The sequence below is a fragment of the Callospermophilus lateralis genome, chromosome 2 (assembly GCF_048772815.1).
Source record: "Callospermophilus lateralis isolate mCalLat2 chromosome 2, mCalLat2.hap1, whole genome shotgun sequence".
Taxonomy (NCBI): Eukaryota; Metazoa; Chordata; class Mammalia; order Rodentia; family Sciuridae; genus Callospermophilus; species Callospermophilus lateralis.
Window position 1 is genome coordinate 107,265,367 of NC_135306.1, and position 13,507 is coordinate 107,278,873.

Below are 13,507 nucleotides of genomic sequence, written 5' to 3' on the forward strand. Positions count from 1 at the left end.
AGGGTCCCCGCTAATGTGCACTGCGATCTGCCTGAAGCGGAAACAGAATGGGGGACTCCCCAGACTTTCTTCTTCGCCCCTGTGGCACTCATCATCAACACGGCCTTGTACGGAAAACTCTCTGCCGTGATGGGACTGTTCTGTACCTGGGCTGTTCAGTACAGAGCCGCGGCCACATACGACAGGTGGTGAGCACTTGATATGTGGCCAGACAGGATGAGGAACTGGATTTTTAGTCTTATTTAATTTTAATGAATTCAGATTTAAATTTAAAGAGTCTCAAGTGACTTGGGGCTACTGCGCTGGTCAACAGAACCCCAGGGGAACCCAGTTTAAGAAATACTGGTGTAATGGTGATGGTGTATGGGAGTATGATCCAGAGAACCAGGGCCAAATCCCAGCTGGACCACTTCCTCGTTATGGCACCCTGGGCAAGTCGAGCTACTCTCTGACCCTCGGTCTCCTCTTTTATAAACAAAGGGGTTGGAGTCTCTATTCACTGAGCTCTTGCCAAGCCCCCTCCATGGACCCCAGTCTCCAGGGCACCTGCATTCCCTACGAGTTCAGACCCATCCTTCACTGTCCTAACTGCTTCGTCTGCAAAGGTCCTGCCTGATCTCCAACAAGGCTGCTTCACCTTTGAGAAAAGACACTGTGCTGTTCTTCTATCTCTCACAGAGCCTGGCACGGTGCCTGGCACATAAAATATGGCCAGTAAATAAATACCTGTTGATTGACTAAGTGAAGGACTGGCCTGCTCTTACATGTGCCCATCTCGTGGGTCCCTCCTAGGAGCTGCTTGTTGAAAAAGACCCGAAACCACCTTTCTATTTCCAAGCCCGAGAGTCCCCAGATCCTTGGGTCTAATTCAGGTTCCCCAAAACTAGTACCCCAAAACTCATTGTTCCTTGAGGGTGGGCCCATGATTGGAATGGCCTTTACCCAGAGGACATTCCTAGGGGAGAGGCCTGAAGTCCCGACAGTTGATGCAGAACCAAGTCCACGCTCCCCCACCGGCCACGGGTCCCCGCCCCTTCCGCAGGCTCTTTCCACTTCAGTAGCGCCTCTGAGCTCCGGAGGCCTGCTTCCTGCCCCCCTCGTCGGGCACACTCCATCTCACTGCTCCACTGACCTAGATCTTCGTGACCCTTCAAGCCCCATTTGAAGCCCTGCCCTGGTCCTGAAGCCCCTCCTGTCACCCTGTGCTCAGGATGGCTCCTGGACTAGCCACATAGCACCTGTGACACCGACCACAACTACTGGGTGCCCTCTCCCACCAATGGCAGCTCACGTCTCCTCTGCCTCCATCCAGAGCTCTGGAAGAAGTTCCGGACACATAGCAAGAGGACCGACATCTGAGTGTGGCCCTGCTCCTCAAAACGTGTGACCCTGGGCAAGTCACTGCACCTCTCTGGTCTCAGCTTCCTCTGATGGGGATCCCAACTCCTCCTAGACCACTGGGTGGTTGAAATAATTAGACAAGGTACATATAAAGCACAGAGTTGGGCCTCAGTGACTTGTTTCTTGAGTCCCACGAAGTAAAGACCCGATGGAATCGTGTCGAATGAATGAATGAACGCACGTGCCAGGGCGGGCAGCAACACGGGTGCTGACATAGGTGGGGAGGGGGCTTTTGTTTTGGGGTGCCCTTGGGATTCCAGGATGCAGGGAAGACTTGAGAACTCGGAGCAGTTCAGAGAAGGCAAAGAAGGGAGCCAGGCTCCAAGATGGAGCATCTCTACCAGCGCAGCCCAGGAAGACCTGCAGGGTAAGAAAGCCGCAGGCCACAGGTACCAGGCTCAAGCACTGGTCCTCAGTGCAAGCCAGTGCCCAGCACCTGTTGACCACATGTGGGTGCAGCTGCAGAAACATACAGACGCTCCAATTTGCTGGGAGGCGTGGGCTTAAATTAGCTAAATCTCATAAACACTAAATTTATGTCACAAATTGTCTGAGAGTCACAGAAAGTGCATTTCCAAAGCCTGCATTTACGAAAAAAAAAATGCTTTATCAGGAATTGACCTTGGACCTTGTTCCATCAGCAAAACCTGCTCTCCAGGGGAAGAAGCTCTTCAACCCATCAAGTACAAATGCATTCAATTTATATTTTCCCTCTCTCTCCTCTCTTTGTATCTCCTTAACAATGAGGCTGAAAATGTGGGAATTGAGTTTGCAGATGCAAAAAGGTTTGGCAGTTGGCCAGTCTCCCTCTAACCTCGTTCCTTTCTGTTCTGGCCATGCCCAGGGAGTCCTGGCAAAGGGTACACCTGGACCGCGGGCTCCTTCTCTGTCTTACACGCACACACACCAACACGCACGCAGGTGTACACATGGACGGACACCTGAACCTGTTGGTATTCAGCCTGGGATCTGAGAGAGACCTCCCTTCCTGGTGGGGGAGCCAGGGCACAGGGAGCCAGGGGAGGACCAACAGGACCCACCTGTAGGAGGCGGATCCAGCCTGAGGACACTTACATTCTGCTTTGGCACAGATGAGGCAGGCGGTGGTGCAGTTGAAGAAGTTCAGGATCCCAGCTACCGCCACGCTGATGTCGGTGTTGCTGGGGTGCAGGTTCAGGGTTGTGAATCTCTGGAACTGGAACTTGACAAATTCCTCTGGGGCCACTTTGAAATGAGGGACCTGGCAGGAGGAGCAACAATGGGCAGCAAGGAGCATCCAAAATGAGTGAGTAAAAAGGGAAGGGTGAGGGGCGGACCAGGCTGTGGAGGGAGGGCCCCTGGACGCGACCCGGTGTGCACACCAACGGAGTTGGAGCTCACAGGACCCAGCACAGGGGCCAGGGCGGGGGGTGGGGAGACAAGATGGCGTCCCTGCCAGGACCCCACCAGGAACCCTTTGGCCAAAGACCTGTGTAAAGATACGGGGAGCCTGGGAGCTGGGTCTGCCAAACTGGGAAGGAAAAAGAAGAGGTTTGATCCTCAGAAGGGCCTGCTGCTGGGCAGAGACAAATGGGTCTTGAAATCCTGGCCCTGATAATATTTTATTTGTAGTTGTTACCAAAGCAGAGCAGAGATGGCAGAAGAGAGGAACACTCCCCTAGGGACCAAGAGAGAAGCCCCTTAGCCCAGTCGACAGGTGTGTAAACCAGCTCCCAACCAACGTCCTGGGTGAATGTCCAGGGCGACAGCAGGGCAGGAGGGGCCCCGTGCCTATGTGGGGACCGAGGCCCGGCATCTAGAGAAACCATGGAGAAGCCTTGGGATGGATTCCTGTGAATAAATACCTGCTCTGGTTTCATTAGGACAGTGTCGGCTTCTGTCTGCATCTTTTGCTGACATTTCTGAGAGGCACTGCCCTGCCTTCTGCCTCTCTTTCTGGGAAAGAGATATTAACAGCCTGCAGTGTCTGCTTTATTGTCAGCTTGGGCTACCTGGTATGTAACAGGGAAGTTAAAATGTAATAAGCTGCCATCCACCTTGATTTTACTCTGCCAGGATCATCCTTGTCACCCTATGCTGGGAGAGCTGAAGGGGAGGGGGAGTTTGTCCTAATGTTAAAGCCAGTAAGGTTGAAGGTAGACAGCAAGAAGAACTTTCTGACGGTGACTGGGTTGGATTCTAGACTAGATGATTCAGAAATGGGTACAGAAGTTTTCTTTGTCTTGCCTGGCCCAGAGGTTGTGCTGCCAGGAGTCTGGGAGCTGTGATTGTCCATATAAGAATCTACTTCTTACGTCTCTAGTCCCAGCAGCCCGGGAGGCTGAGGCAGGAGGATCACGAGTTCAAAGCCTGCCTCAGCAAGAGCACTGAGTTGCTAAGCAACTCAGTGAGACCCTGTCTCTAAATAAAATACAAAATAGGGCTGGGGATGTGGCTCAGTGGTTGAGTGCCCCTGAGTTCAAACCCTGGTACCTAAAATTAAAAAAAAGAAAAGAAAAGAAATCTACTTCTTTATTCTTTTTAAGTTTTGGGGGGAAGTTGGCCAGAGACGAGAACTCTTCTGAAACTGGAGTGGAAGGAGAATAAAGATTTGATTTGGCCGAGAGAGAGAGAGAGAGAGAGAGAGAGAGAGAGAGAGAGAGAAATTACTGAATGCAATGAGGGTCAGCCCTGAACTTCAGAGCGAACACGACCATATTTTGTTCAGCAGGGCACAGAACTCACAAGAACCAGCGAGTCCTGAATAATGACTCTCGGGAGAGGAGCTGGCCTGTGTCATAAGAGGCCTTTCTCCCCACTCGCACTTTTCATCCCCCACGGTTGATCTTGAATGAAGAGCAAATGCACCTTGACAGGAAAAGAGGTTACAGAGGGTCAAGATGAAGTTCAAGACTGGGCGTGGGGTGGGGGTGGGGGGCTGGCTGGTTTAGACATCCGAGCTTCTCTGGCCAAGGTCTCCTGGTGTGGCCATGCAGGCTGCTGGTTTTCAGTAGCAGCTAACCCGTTAGGGCATTGGGCATCAAGCACCTCCAACAGTGCAGAGAGACCCACAAACCCATGGTTTCCAGCCTTGGTTTGGTGGGGGAGTCCTCCAGGAAGATGAAGGAAGCGTAGGTTTTGGAGACTGTAGCCCTGGGTTTGCATTTAGGTCCTGCTGTGTGATTTGGGGGCCAACCACTTAACCTGTCTACACTTCACTCAGACGGAGACAGCCAGAGGCACTTCCTAAGAAGAGCTCTGGAAGATTCAATGAGATGCCGGGATGAAGGGCGGGTGGGAATAGCTCCCTCCCACCAGATCCTCGGAGCTCGGGCAATGCCTTTTCTCCCTCCACTCTCCTTTCTCCCCCAAAGGTCAGAGTTCCCACGGAGATCCCAGAGCTGTGAGTGCAGGGCCAAGGGTGGAGGGGCCCCTGGGAAGGGGCGCTGTAGGGGTCTCCAGCACAGGGCACTGCAAAGGCCCCGGGGCAGGCAGCCAGCTGCTTGGCGTGCCCAGGCAGGGAGGCCCCTGCCCGACCTGCCAGTTGTCTCTCTAAGAAGATCAATCCATAATCGATTTGCAACTGCAAATGCGTCCCAGGAAGTCGTCCTGGAGGTGTGGAGAGAGAGCATCCAGGCAGAGAGCAGCCAGTCGCCAGGGCTGCAGGGACATCAGCGGCATTTAAAGGGAGGGACTCCTGGGTGAGAAGTCCACCACTTTCCCCGGAGCCAGGGGGAATCGGTGGAAGGCTGTTCGGCCTCATAAAATATTAAAAGAAATGCATAATCTGAACAGAGAGGAAAGGCGGCTCAGGAAGGAACACGACCAGACAAAGGAGGGGTGACCGTCTGGCGGCTCCCTGGGCAGTGCAGCCTGGCAGGCTGGTCCCTGGCACAGAGCCAGGGTGGGACATTGCCAATGAGGGGCTCAGCCTTGGGCCCCAAAGGCCAAATGGAGCTGAGGGATCTGCTGGCTGAGATGAATGGCCACTGAATCCCACGAGGAGGCCATGTTCAAGTGGGTTTGTGGGGAGGACAGAAAGAGCCAATGAAGAAAGAAATGGGGGAGAAGAGAAAAGAAAGGGAGAGAGAAAATGGGAAGCAGAAGTCTTGGCGACCTCGGCTGGTGAAGATCAGAGCCACCGCTGAAATAATGACCTGCCACATATCTGAGCTATTGTTTGGAGCATGGCAGAAAGATTTCAATTAAATATCAGGAGAAACTCCTGGGCTGGGGACAGTAAGATGCTGGAAGGGACTGAGAGGGGACAGAAGCTGCTTTGTGCCCTGGGCTGGCCGGAATCCTCTTCTAGGTGTGGGAGGGGAAGGGGATGGGGAGCTGTCAGCATGGCCCCAGTGGGAGGCCAGAGGGCAAGCCCGCCCCTGGAGGAGCAAGACCACCTGGGACCAGGCTGGGGCTGCAAGGCACCCAAATGTGCTGATAGCAATTCTTAGGGCTCATCAAACAGGGAGGATAAATATTCTGCACAAAGGCTCAGGGACTCCCAAGCCCTCTGATCGTAACCTCAAGGGGGTAGCTTCCAGGAGGATGTGGGGCACAGGCAGAAGCCTGTCCACAGCTCCCCATTTCTACAGGGGCGGCTCCCTGGGGAGGCATCCAGTCTGTCAGTTAGGGGGTGCCCCCTCCTATTTCCAAGAGCTGGACCTGCCAGGAGTGAAGCTTCTGGAAGCCGGAGACTCCAGGTCTCTAACGCAGATGTAAGGTATTGCCTTCTCCCTAGGCTCCTCCCCTGGCCCCACCTGTGCCTCTGCACCAAGCTGCAGCTACCCCCAAGGACCTGTCTGGAAGGCCATAGGAGCAGAGAGGGGCTAAGGGGCCCCCTGCTCCCCGTCTCCCAGATACAGCTGAAGGACTGGCGGACTCCAGGAAGGATGCAGAAAGATGCCAGCAACAGAGACTCTCAGAAGTTCGAAGTCCATCTTCTCCAGGGAAGGAGGGGAGAGTGGACAGAATAGGGAGGGGCTGGTGCTCAGAAACTTGCCCGTCCCACATTATTCTCTTGAGGAGCTAGAACCAGAGGAAAGCGCCTCAACACTTTGGGAGCTCCCCTCCCCCGCCCAGAAAGATCATCCCCACCTAAAGGAGTAGATCAGACGCTGGAATCGGTGAACGAGGGAAGAACACAGAATAAAACTCCTTTTCTCAAGAACTATAAAATAGAGGCTTTCAAACTTTATATTTTGCAATAAAATGTAGCAGCGCCTTCCCCTAAAGGCATTCTACCCCCAGAATCCCAATGTATGAACAGATCACCATGGAGCTGGCCACGTGGACTGGAGGGCTCAGACTTCTGTCCTCTTAGCCTCCTTCCCCACCACCACCCTCACCAGCCTCTCCACCCCATCACCAAGAGGCCACTGGAGACACCACCATGGGACTCTTAAGACTCGGGAGCTCAGCTTGAAAATCCCATTATCAAACATCTCCCCTGAGGCTCCCCTATTAAAATAGTTTGGAGCAAAGTGAGCTAAACTGAGGTCTATGTCGTCGTTTTATTTATTTATTTTTATGTGGTGCTGAGGATCGAACCCAGGGCCTTGCACATGTGAGGCGAGCGCTCTACCACTGAGCCACAACAGAGACAAGGTCTCACTGAGTTGCTTAGGGCCTGGCTTAGTTGCTGAGGCTGGCTTTGAACTCGTGACCCTTCTGCCTCAGCCTCCCGAACCAACTGGCTTTACAGTCTTGCGCCACCACGCCCTGCCCAACCCAGTCTCGATGGGCCCTTCCGGCCCCTCCAAATCCATGATCCCTTTGGGGCCCAGGCCCGGGCCCAGGCTTCAGCCTGTAGATATCCCCTCAACCCAGCCCAGTACTCACCTCTTTCTCCCCACAGATGTTGCTGATGATGGAGCTGGAAGCCGGGCTGGATGATGGTCCCAGGACAGCAACCACCCCCTTGGGGAGGATCTGACACACTGCAGCCAGAGGTAGGGACAGGAAAGGAAGCAAGGCACCCATCAGGTGGCGCTTGGTTCAGCTGCCCCCCTGGGTGGCAGGCTTGAGTCCTTCAGTCTTCATCGGCTACCTCTCACCTTCTATCCACCCCCAGCCCCGGCCCCTCTCCAACCCTTCCAAACCTAGTGTTGCTCCTTCTCCCCCTGGACCACTGGGCTCTAGGACAGTTTTATTGGAGTTTATGGGCAGTATTAAATGAGGAAATGACCCAGGTTATGACAACATACGGCCACAGCCAGCCGGGTATATAAATCGTCTGGGCTGTCACCGAAGGACAGAGGCTAATGGAGGAACCCTGAGATGCCCTCCTGGCCTGGTCTGCAGTGGGGTGGAGGCAGCCCGGGCATGTGCTGCAGGGATTGAGGGCCCAGCTCCCACAGCGGTCACGCCTCCAGATACCCAGAGTGGAGGAGGAAGAAGGGCGGGAATACAGGGAACAAAGGTGGCAGGATTGATGCAGACAGACAACAAGAAAGCAGGTTCAATAGGAGGAGCCAAAAGAGAATGCAAGGCAGAGGGGGCACCACTGTCAAGGGCCCCTCCGTTCACCTCCTTCCCTAGCATGTTGGCCACTGTCCTGACCCACCAGCAGACCTGTGACCTCGCCCTGCCTCCGCTGGGAAGGTGCCCTTCCCTCCTGGACTCTGGGCAGTCATCTGTCAAACGTCATCTCAAATGTCACCTTCTCCTGAGACCTTCCTAGGTTATTTAGGTGGAACTAACCAGGCCTGGGGCTTCCAAGGTCCCCATTTTGTGCCTGTATTCTAAGACACTTGCAATTGTGTCTACTTTGGTTTATTGCTTCGAGTTGGGGCCCAGGAGCAGGCGCCAGACTCTTTTCACTAGATTTCAAACCCCTTGCAGGAACAAAGCCATGCTTGTTTCTAAACTGCCGCTTCTCATTTCCTCAGTGTCTAGCACATTTTCTAGACAGTAGGTGCCCAGTTCACATTTGTCCAATGAAAGCATGAATGGGTGGGGCATGGTCAGAAGAGGAAGGAAGGATCTAGAACATTAAAATGTTAGAGACCAAGAAAGGAAGAACGGGAGAAAAGTGGGGAAAATGTGAAGAGAGAGGACAAGAGCTCATTCTCTATCCAGGCATTTGACATCAGAACCGAGACTCTGCGTTCAGAATACGCCTCAAAGTTCCCCATGCATGATGGGACATCCTTGTCTGCAAAGCCCAAAGCTTCATTTCACAAAGACTTTCCCCCACTTCACATTAGGAGTAAGGCAGCCATTTCTGGGCCAGGAAGCTGCTTCTTGAGACAGCTGCAAAGCCACACCTGCCCCCTGGATGTTCTTTCTCCCGAGTGAGAGTCCTAACCACTGGCCAACACGGCCGAGCAATCGTTGGAATGGCGCCCAGGCAGCAAGGCAGATGCTGGGGTCAAATCCCAGAGTGGCAATTGACCACACGAACTACACATCCTCCAGGCCTCCTCTTGGCTTAGCTGCAGCTCCAGCAGGAACCCCACAACCTCCCAAATCTCAGCCAACCACGAGTCTGCACGCAGAGGACACCTGAGGGGACTCATCAGCTCTAACCATCCCAGGGGCAGAGGAAGTAGGACCAGGCCTCAGCCCTGAGAGCCTCTTCTAGGTTTAAGCTATTTTCTTGCAAGTGACCTCAAGTGATTGCAGCCTGCCTAACTCTTCACTGGCCTGATCGGTGCTTTTGGTTTGTCACCCCCATCTATCCCTATGAGGGTCTCCCCTCTAGGACTCTTACCTCCTCTTTACCAATAGGAACTACTATCCTTGAGGGACAAAGTGACTCCCATTAGGTCACACACCTGATCAAAGTCAAAGCCAGCATTTGGGTTCCAGCCTCTGGACCCTGTCCAGGGTTCATCCTGCCCTCTCACAGCCACCTACTTCGTCTGCAGGACTCCCTGCGGCCACTCTGTCACACAGCTCTTCTCAATCCCTTACAGCCGAGGTCTGCCTGCCCACCTTGTCCTTAGAATCCACTTTCTCCAAGGTCACCATGACCAGTTACTGGTCCTCGTCCAGGTCTCTTTGTGCAGCATCTGCTGTTGCCGAGCGCACTGTTCGCTGGAATTTCACGACTCCCTCCAGTCCTCACGCTCACCCAGTTGTCTGAGCATCGTTTCCTCTGCTGACTCCTCTTCCTTCTCCCACCTGCTAAATTTAGGATTTGCCTGGGCCGCCCTCTATCTGGAAGTCTGCCCTTGCCTCCTCTCTGCCCAGATGATCCTATATTCTAACCTATGGCCTGGTTACACAATCAAGTTCCAAGCACCTGCTGGATGTGACCTCAGGGGCTTCTTCCTAGCACCTCACACTCAACAAGGCCACCGGTGGCAAGGCCATCATGAGCGTGAACTCTGTTGTGAGGCTGTCTGAGTCTGAGTCTCAGGGCTGGCACTTACTGGTTGTGAGACCTTGAGCAAGGTACTGAACCTCCCTGGGCCCATTTGCTTACCTCTAAAACTAGGATGCTAACGTCACCTCTCTCATGGGCAAGCTATAAGGATTAAAGTGAGTTAATACATACAAAGTGCTTAGAATGGTTCCTTACAACCCTTCTCACTGTCCCTGGTAAATCATGTCACATATATATATGGGGGGGTTTCCAGTAATTGAATTCAGGACACTCAACCACTGAGCCACATTCCCAGCCTTGTTTTGTATTTTATTTAGACACAGGGTCTCACTGAGTTACTTAGTGCCTCACTTTTGCTGAAGCTAGGTTTGAACTTTCGAACCTCTTGCCTCTGCCTCCTGAGCTGCTGGGATTACAGGTATGTGCCACTGAGCCTGGCTTATATTCTTCATAATCTAATTTGATCTTATACTTCTATGAGGAAGATTCATCTTGTCCCCACTTTACAGATAGAAAAACTGAGGCTTAGAAAATGTAAGTAACTTGTTCAACTGGATGTGGGTAATATATGGTAGAACTGTATTTGACCTTGGGGATTCATCAGGCACCAAAGCCCAGGCTCTTAACCACTCAACTTTTCTCCCCTTAGCTCCTCAAGGTCAAAGCCAGGCCCACCCTTGACCCTTCCTTGCTAAATCTATTCACTCACTACTGAGTCGGGGGCCAAATCTGCCTTTCTGACATGCTCACATCTGGCACCGTCTCCTTCCTACACCACTGCCATTGTGTCTGGTCAGTTCCTTTGGCCACCTGTCTTCCAGTCTCCCTGCCTCCAGCATTCTTCATTTCCAATCCTTTCTCCAAACTGTGAGGCAAATTATAATAATAAAGCAACGATCTGCATGTTCCTCTAAGTCAGAAAGCTTGTCTTATTTACCCTGGTACCCTCCATACTGAGCACAGGGCCTGACTCGGAATTATGTGTCCAATAAATCACTGTCCACCACACTGAAGCCCGCTCAACGCTTTCCATAAATAAAGAAACTAAATGTCTAATCATAAGGGAATCGTTATATAAAGTGTGGGTCATACACGGAAATGGGATATTATTTAGGAATTTAAAATGCTTATGAGCAGTTTATAATAGCATTAAAAATATTTATGTAATATTATTAAGAGAAGGAAGCAGGAAATAAAATTATATGTCCATCTATCTGAGGGCTCCAACTTGGCAAATTCAGGGGATAGTTATGCACGAGGAATGACTGGAACAAGATGTGATTGAAACCAATGTTTATTGAGTGCTAATTGTGGCCCATTCAAAGCACGTTACAGGAACTGACCTATTTAGTTCTAACACAAACTGGTAAAGAGGTACTATTACTGTACCTCACTTCATAGACACAAAAACAAGATGGAAAGAGCAGGGTGAAGATTCAGCTGCTGACCCCCAGGCTCCAGGGCCCTGTTCCTTCAGCACAGGCTCCCATGGAGATCAGTGATTGACACTGCCTTGGCTGCTGGGACGCTGAGTGACTTTCTTCCTTTGCTTTCCAATATGAGCATGCACTCCTTTTGTAATGTCTTATAAGGAATATGGCATAATAATAAAAAGAATTCCTCCTGATGACTAGGAAAATTCAAGTGAGTCTGGTCTTCCTGTGACCCTGCTTTTCTGGCCCTTTCTCTCACGGTGCCACCTCCCATGCCAGCTTGACTAGAATGTTCTATCTGCTTCCTTATCTTTCCCCGAGTGGTTATCTCTGACAAGACCAGGGGTTCCTAACCTGCTGCCTGGACCTGAGGGAGAAGTCAGGAGTCTGAACATTGTGGGGGGAATCACATCACTCCTTCCTCTAACCCCAGCTGAAAGGTAGAATTTCCTTCCATTTTGAATGTAGGCAGCAAACCACGGACTAGTAACAGTGTCTGTGACTTGGTCACCAGCTGAAATCACCAGTGTTTTTGCATCACTTTACAGAGCTGTAGATATCTTGAAATGTCATTTATACTCATTACTACTTCAAAATTACCCTAGAAGTTACACCAATGCTGGGCTTAGCTATTGAATACATTAATAAAGAAGCACAGGTGTTAATATATGACTATTAAAATATTTTAACTGCATTTCTGTACAATTAGTTTCCATGGTCATCTGAACCATTCACTATTTTGCCCACTTTAAAACAATTTTCTGAGAAGGGTCCATTAGCATCCTTAGTCTACCGTGGTCTACACTGTCTCTGGCCCTCTCCTGGCAAACACCTACTGCTCCTCTAACACCCAGCTGGGATCTTGCCCAAGGCATCTGTCCTTCCCTACATCTGAGTCAGCTGCCTTTCGGAGACAGGGAAATTTCCCCTGCTTTCTAAATTCCGAGCCAAGTTCTGCCCCAAGCAGGCTCATGATGTTGGCTCTCAACAGAAGGAAGTTTCTCCTAAAAATAAATTCTTGCCGAAGTCCATAATCCATAAGGCTCTGAGATGGGATGTTTTTCATCAAACTCATTTAGTGGCAAAATCTGATCTAAATAGACAGATGTATAGCTATCTCCTGGTTAAGCATTCCTAATCCAAAATCTGAAAGGCTCTGAAATCTGAACCTTTTTAAGCACTGACATGATGCTCAAAACATTTAGGATTTCGTATTTCGCATTTTCAGATTAGGGATGCTCAACAAGTAAAGTCTATGCAGTGAATATTTAAATGTTTTTTTTTTTTTTTTAACTGAAATTGGAAACACTTTTGGCTCCAAGCATCTCAGATAAGGGTACTCAACTTGTACAAAGTGTGAATAAAAGAATACAAGCATGCATTCGTTTGGGCTTGGCATGTCACTGGAGATGTTCTTTAGCATACGGCCTGAGCACAATATGACCATGCCAGGGTCTTAGAAGCTCTGGATTCTAAACGCATTGGGTCAGGGGTTTGAGGACCTATGCCTGTCTTCGGAGCTCCTCACACCCATGTCCATGTGTCCATTTCCCTGGATGGATTATAACCTTGTTGAGGGCAGAGGTCAATCTATTTAGTCCTGGCAAAAAGGAATTGCTTGCCAGACATTTGCTCAACTGAATTGAAATGATCCAAAATGAGTTCAATGAAATTGAACTCTGATCTTCTAGCAGCCACGGTCTGGGGATTTGCTGGGATCACGAAGTGGTTTTTGTTCCCTATGAAGGATGCCCTGCTGGGCAGAAATGGGGACCTTCTAAAAGGTGCTGCAGCTGTAGAGCTCCCTGGGCCCTGACTCCATAGGCCAGGGTGTCTGAGTGAGGACTCTGAGCAGTTTAGGGAGGGAGAGCAGGGGAGGGAACAGCTTTACCTCTGCCTCCTGGGGAGAGGGAAGAGAAGGAACATGGGGATCTGAGTGGCACTGCCATGGCAACTAAGTTTTCCAGCCAGCAGAGGAGTCGGAAGCAACTGTTAGAGCAGCTGCTGGAATAAAGGACTGGGATGCGGTGTGGCAGCCAATGGGGGGACTTCTTCCCCTCCGAATGCCAGATCTGGCCTGGAAACTAACTCCCCTGGGAACCCGGGGCTGGACAGGAGCACCCATGGGAACTCAGCGCTCCCTGGAGACTTCACAGGTCCCTCCCCGACTGCAGAGGGAAAGGGTGGCTCTGGCGCAGATTGCCCAGAGGGGCTGGCCCTGGGGACCTCTGAGTCCCTCCAGCTTCCTGAGTCCCCTCAATGACAGGGCAGCACTTGCTGAGCACTCGGCCACCCTCTGAGCCCAGGAGTGGGTGGGGGCAGCTTTATGGAGCTTTATGGGGCATAAAGACGATCCTAGCTT

The 13,507-nt window shown here is 51.4% G+C and overlaps 1 protein-coding gene across 4 annotated transcripts in view; it reads right to left on the reverse strand.

Moving 5' to 3' along the window:
• Nucleotides 1–13,507, reverse strand: part of Grik4 (glutamate ionotropic receptor kainate type subunit 4) — a 279,827-nt gene that overhangs the window by 143,409 nt on the left and 122,911 nt on the right. For all 4 annotated transcript variants that reach the window (XM_076843680.2, XM_076843682.2, XM_076843681.2 and 1 more), the window contains exons 3-4: nt 7,222–7,319; nt 2,476–2,641 (exon numbers count right to left, since the gene is read on the reverse strand). In XM_076843680.2, the coding sequence (XP_076699795.1) occupies nt 2,476–2,641; nt 7,222–7,319 (264 nt within the window). The remainder of the gene's footprint in view (nt 1–2,475; nt 2,642–7,221; nt 7,320–13,507) is intronic.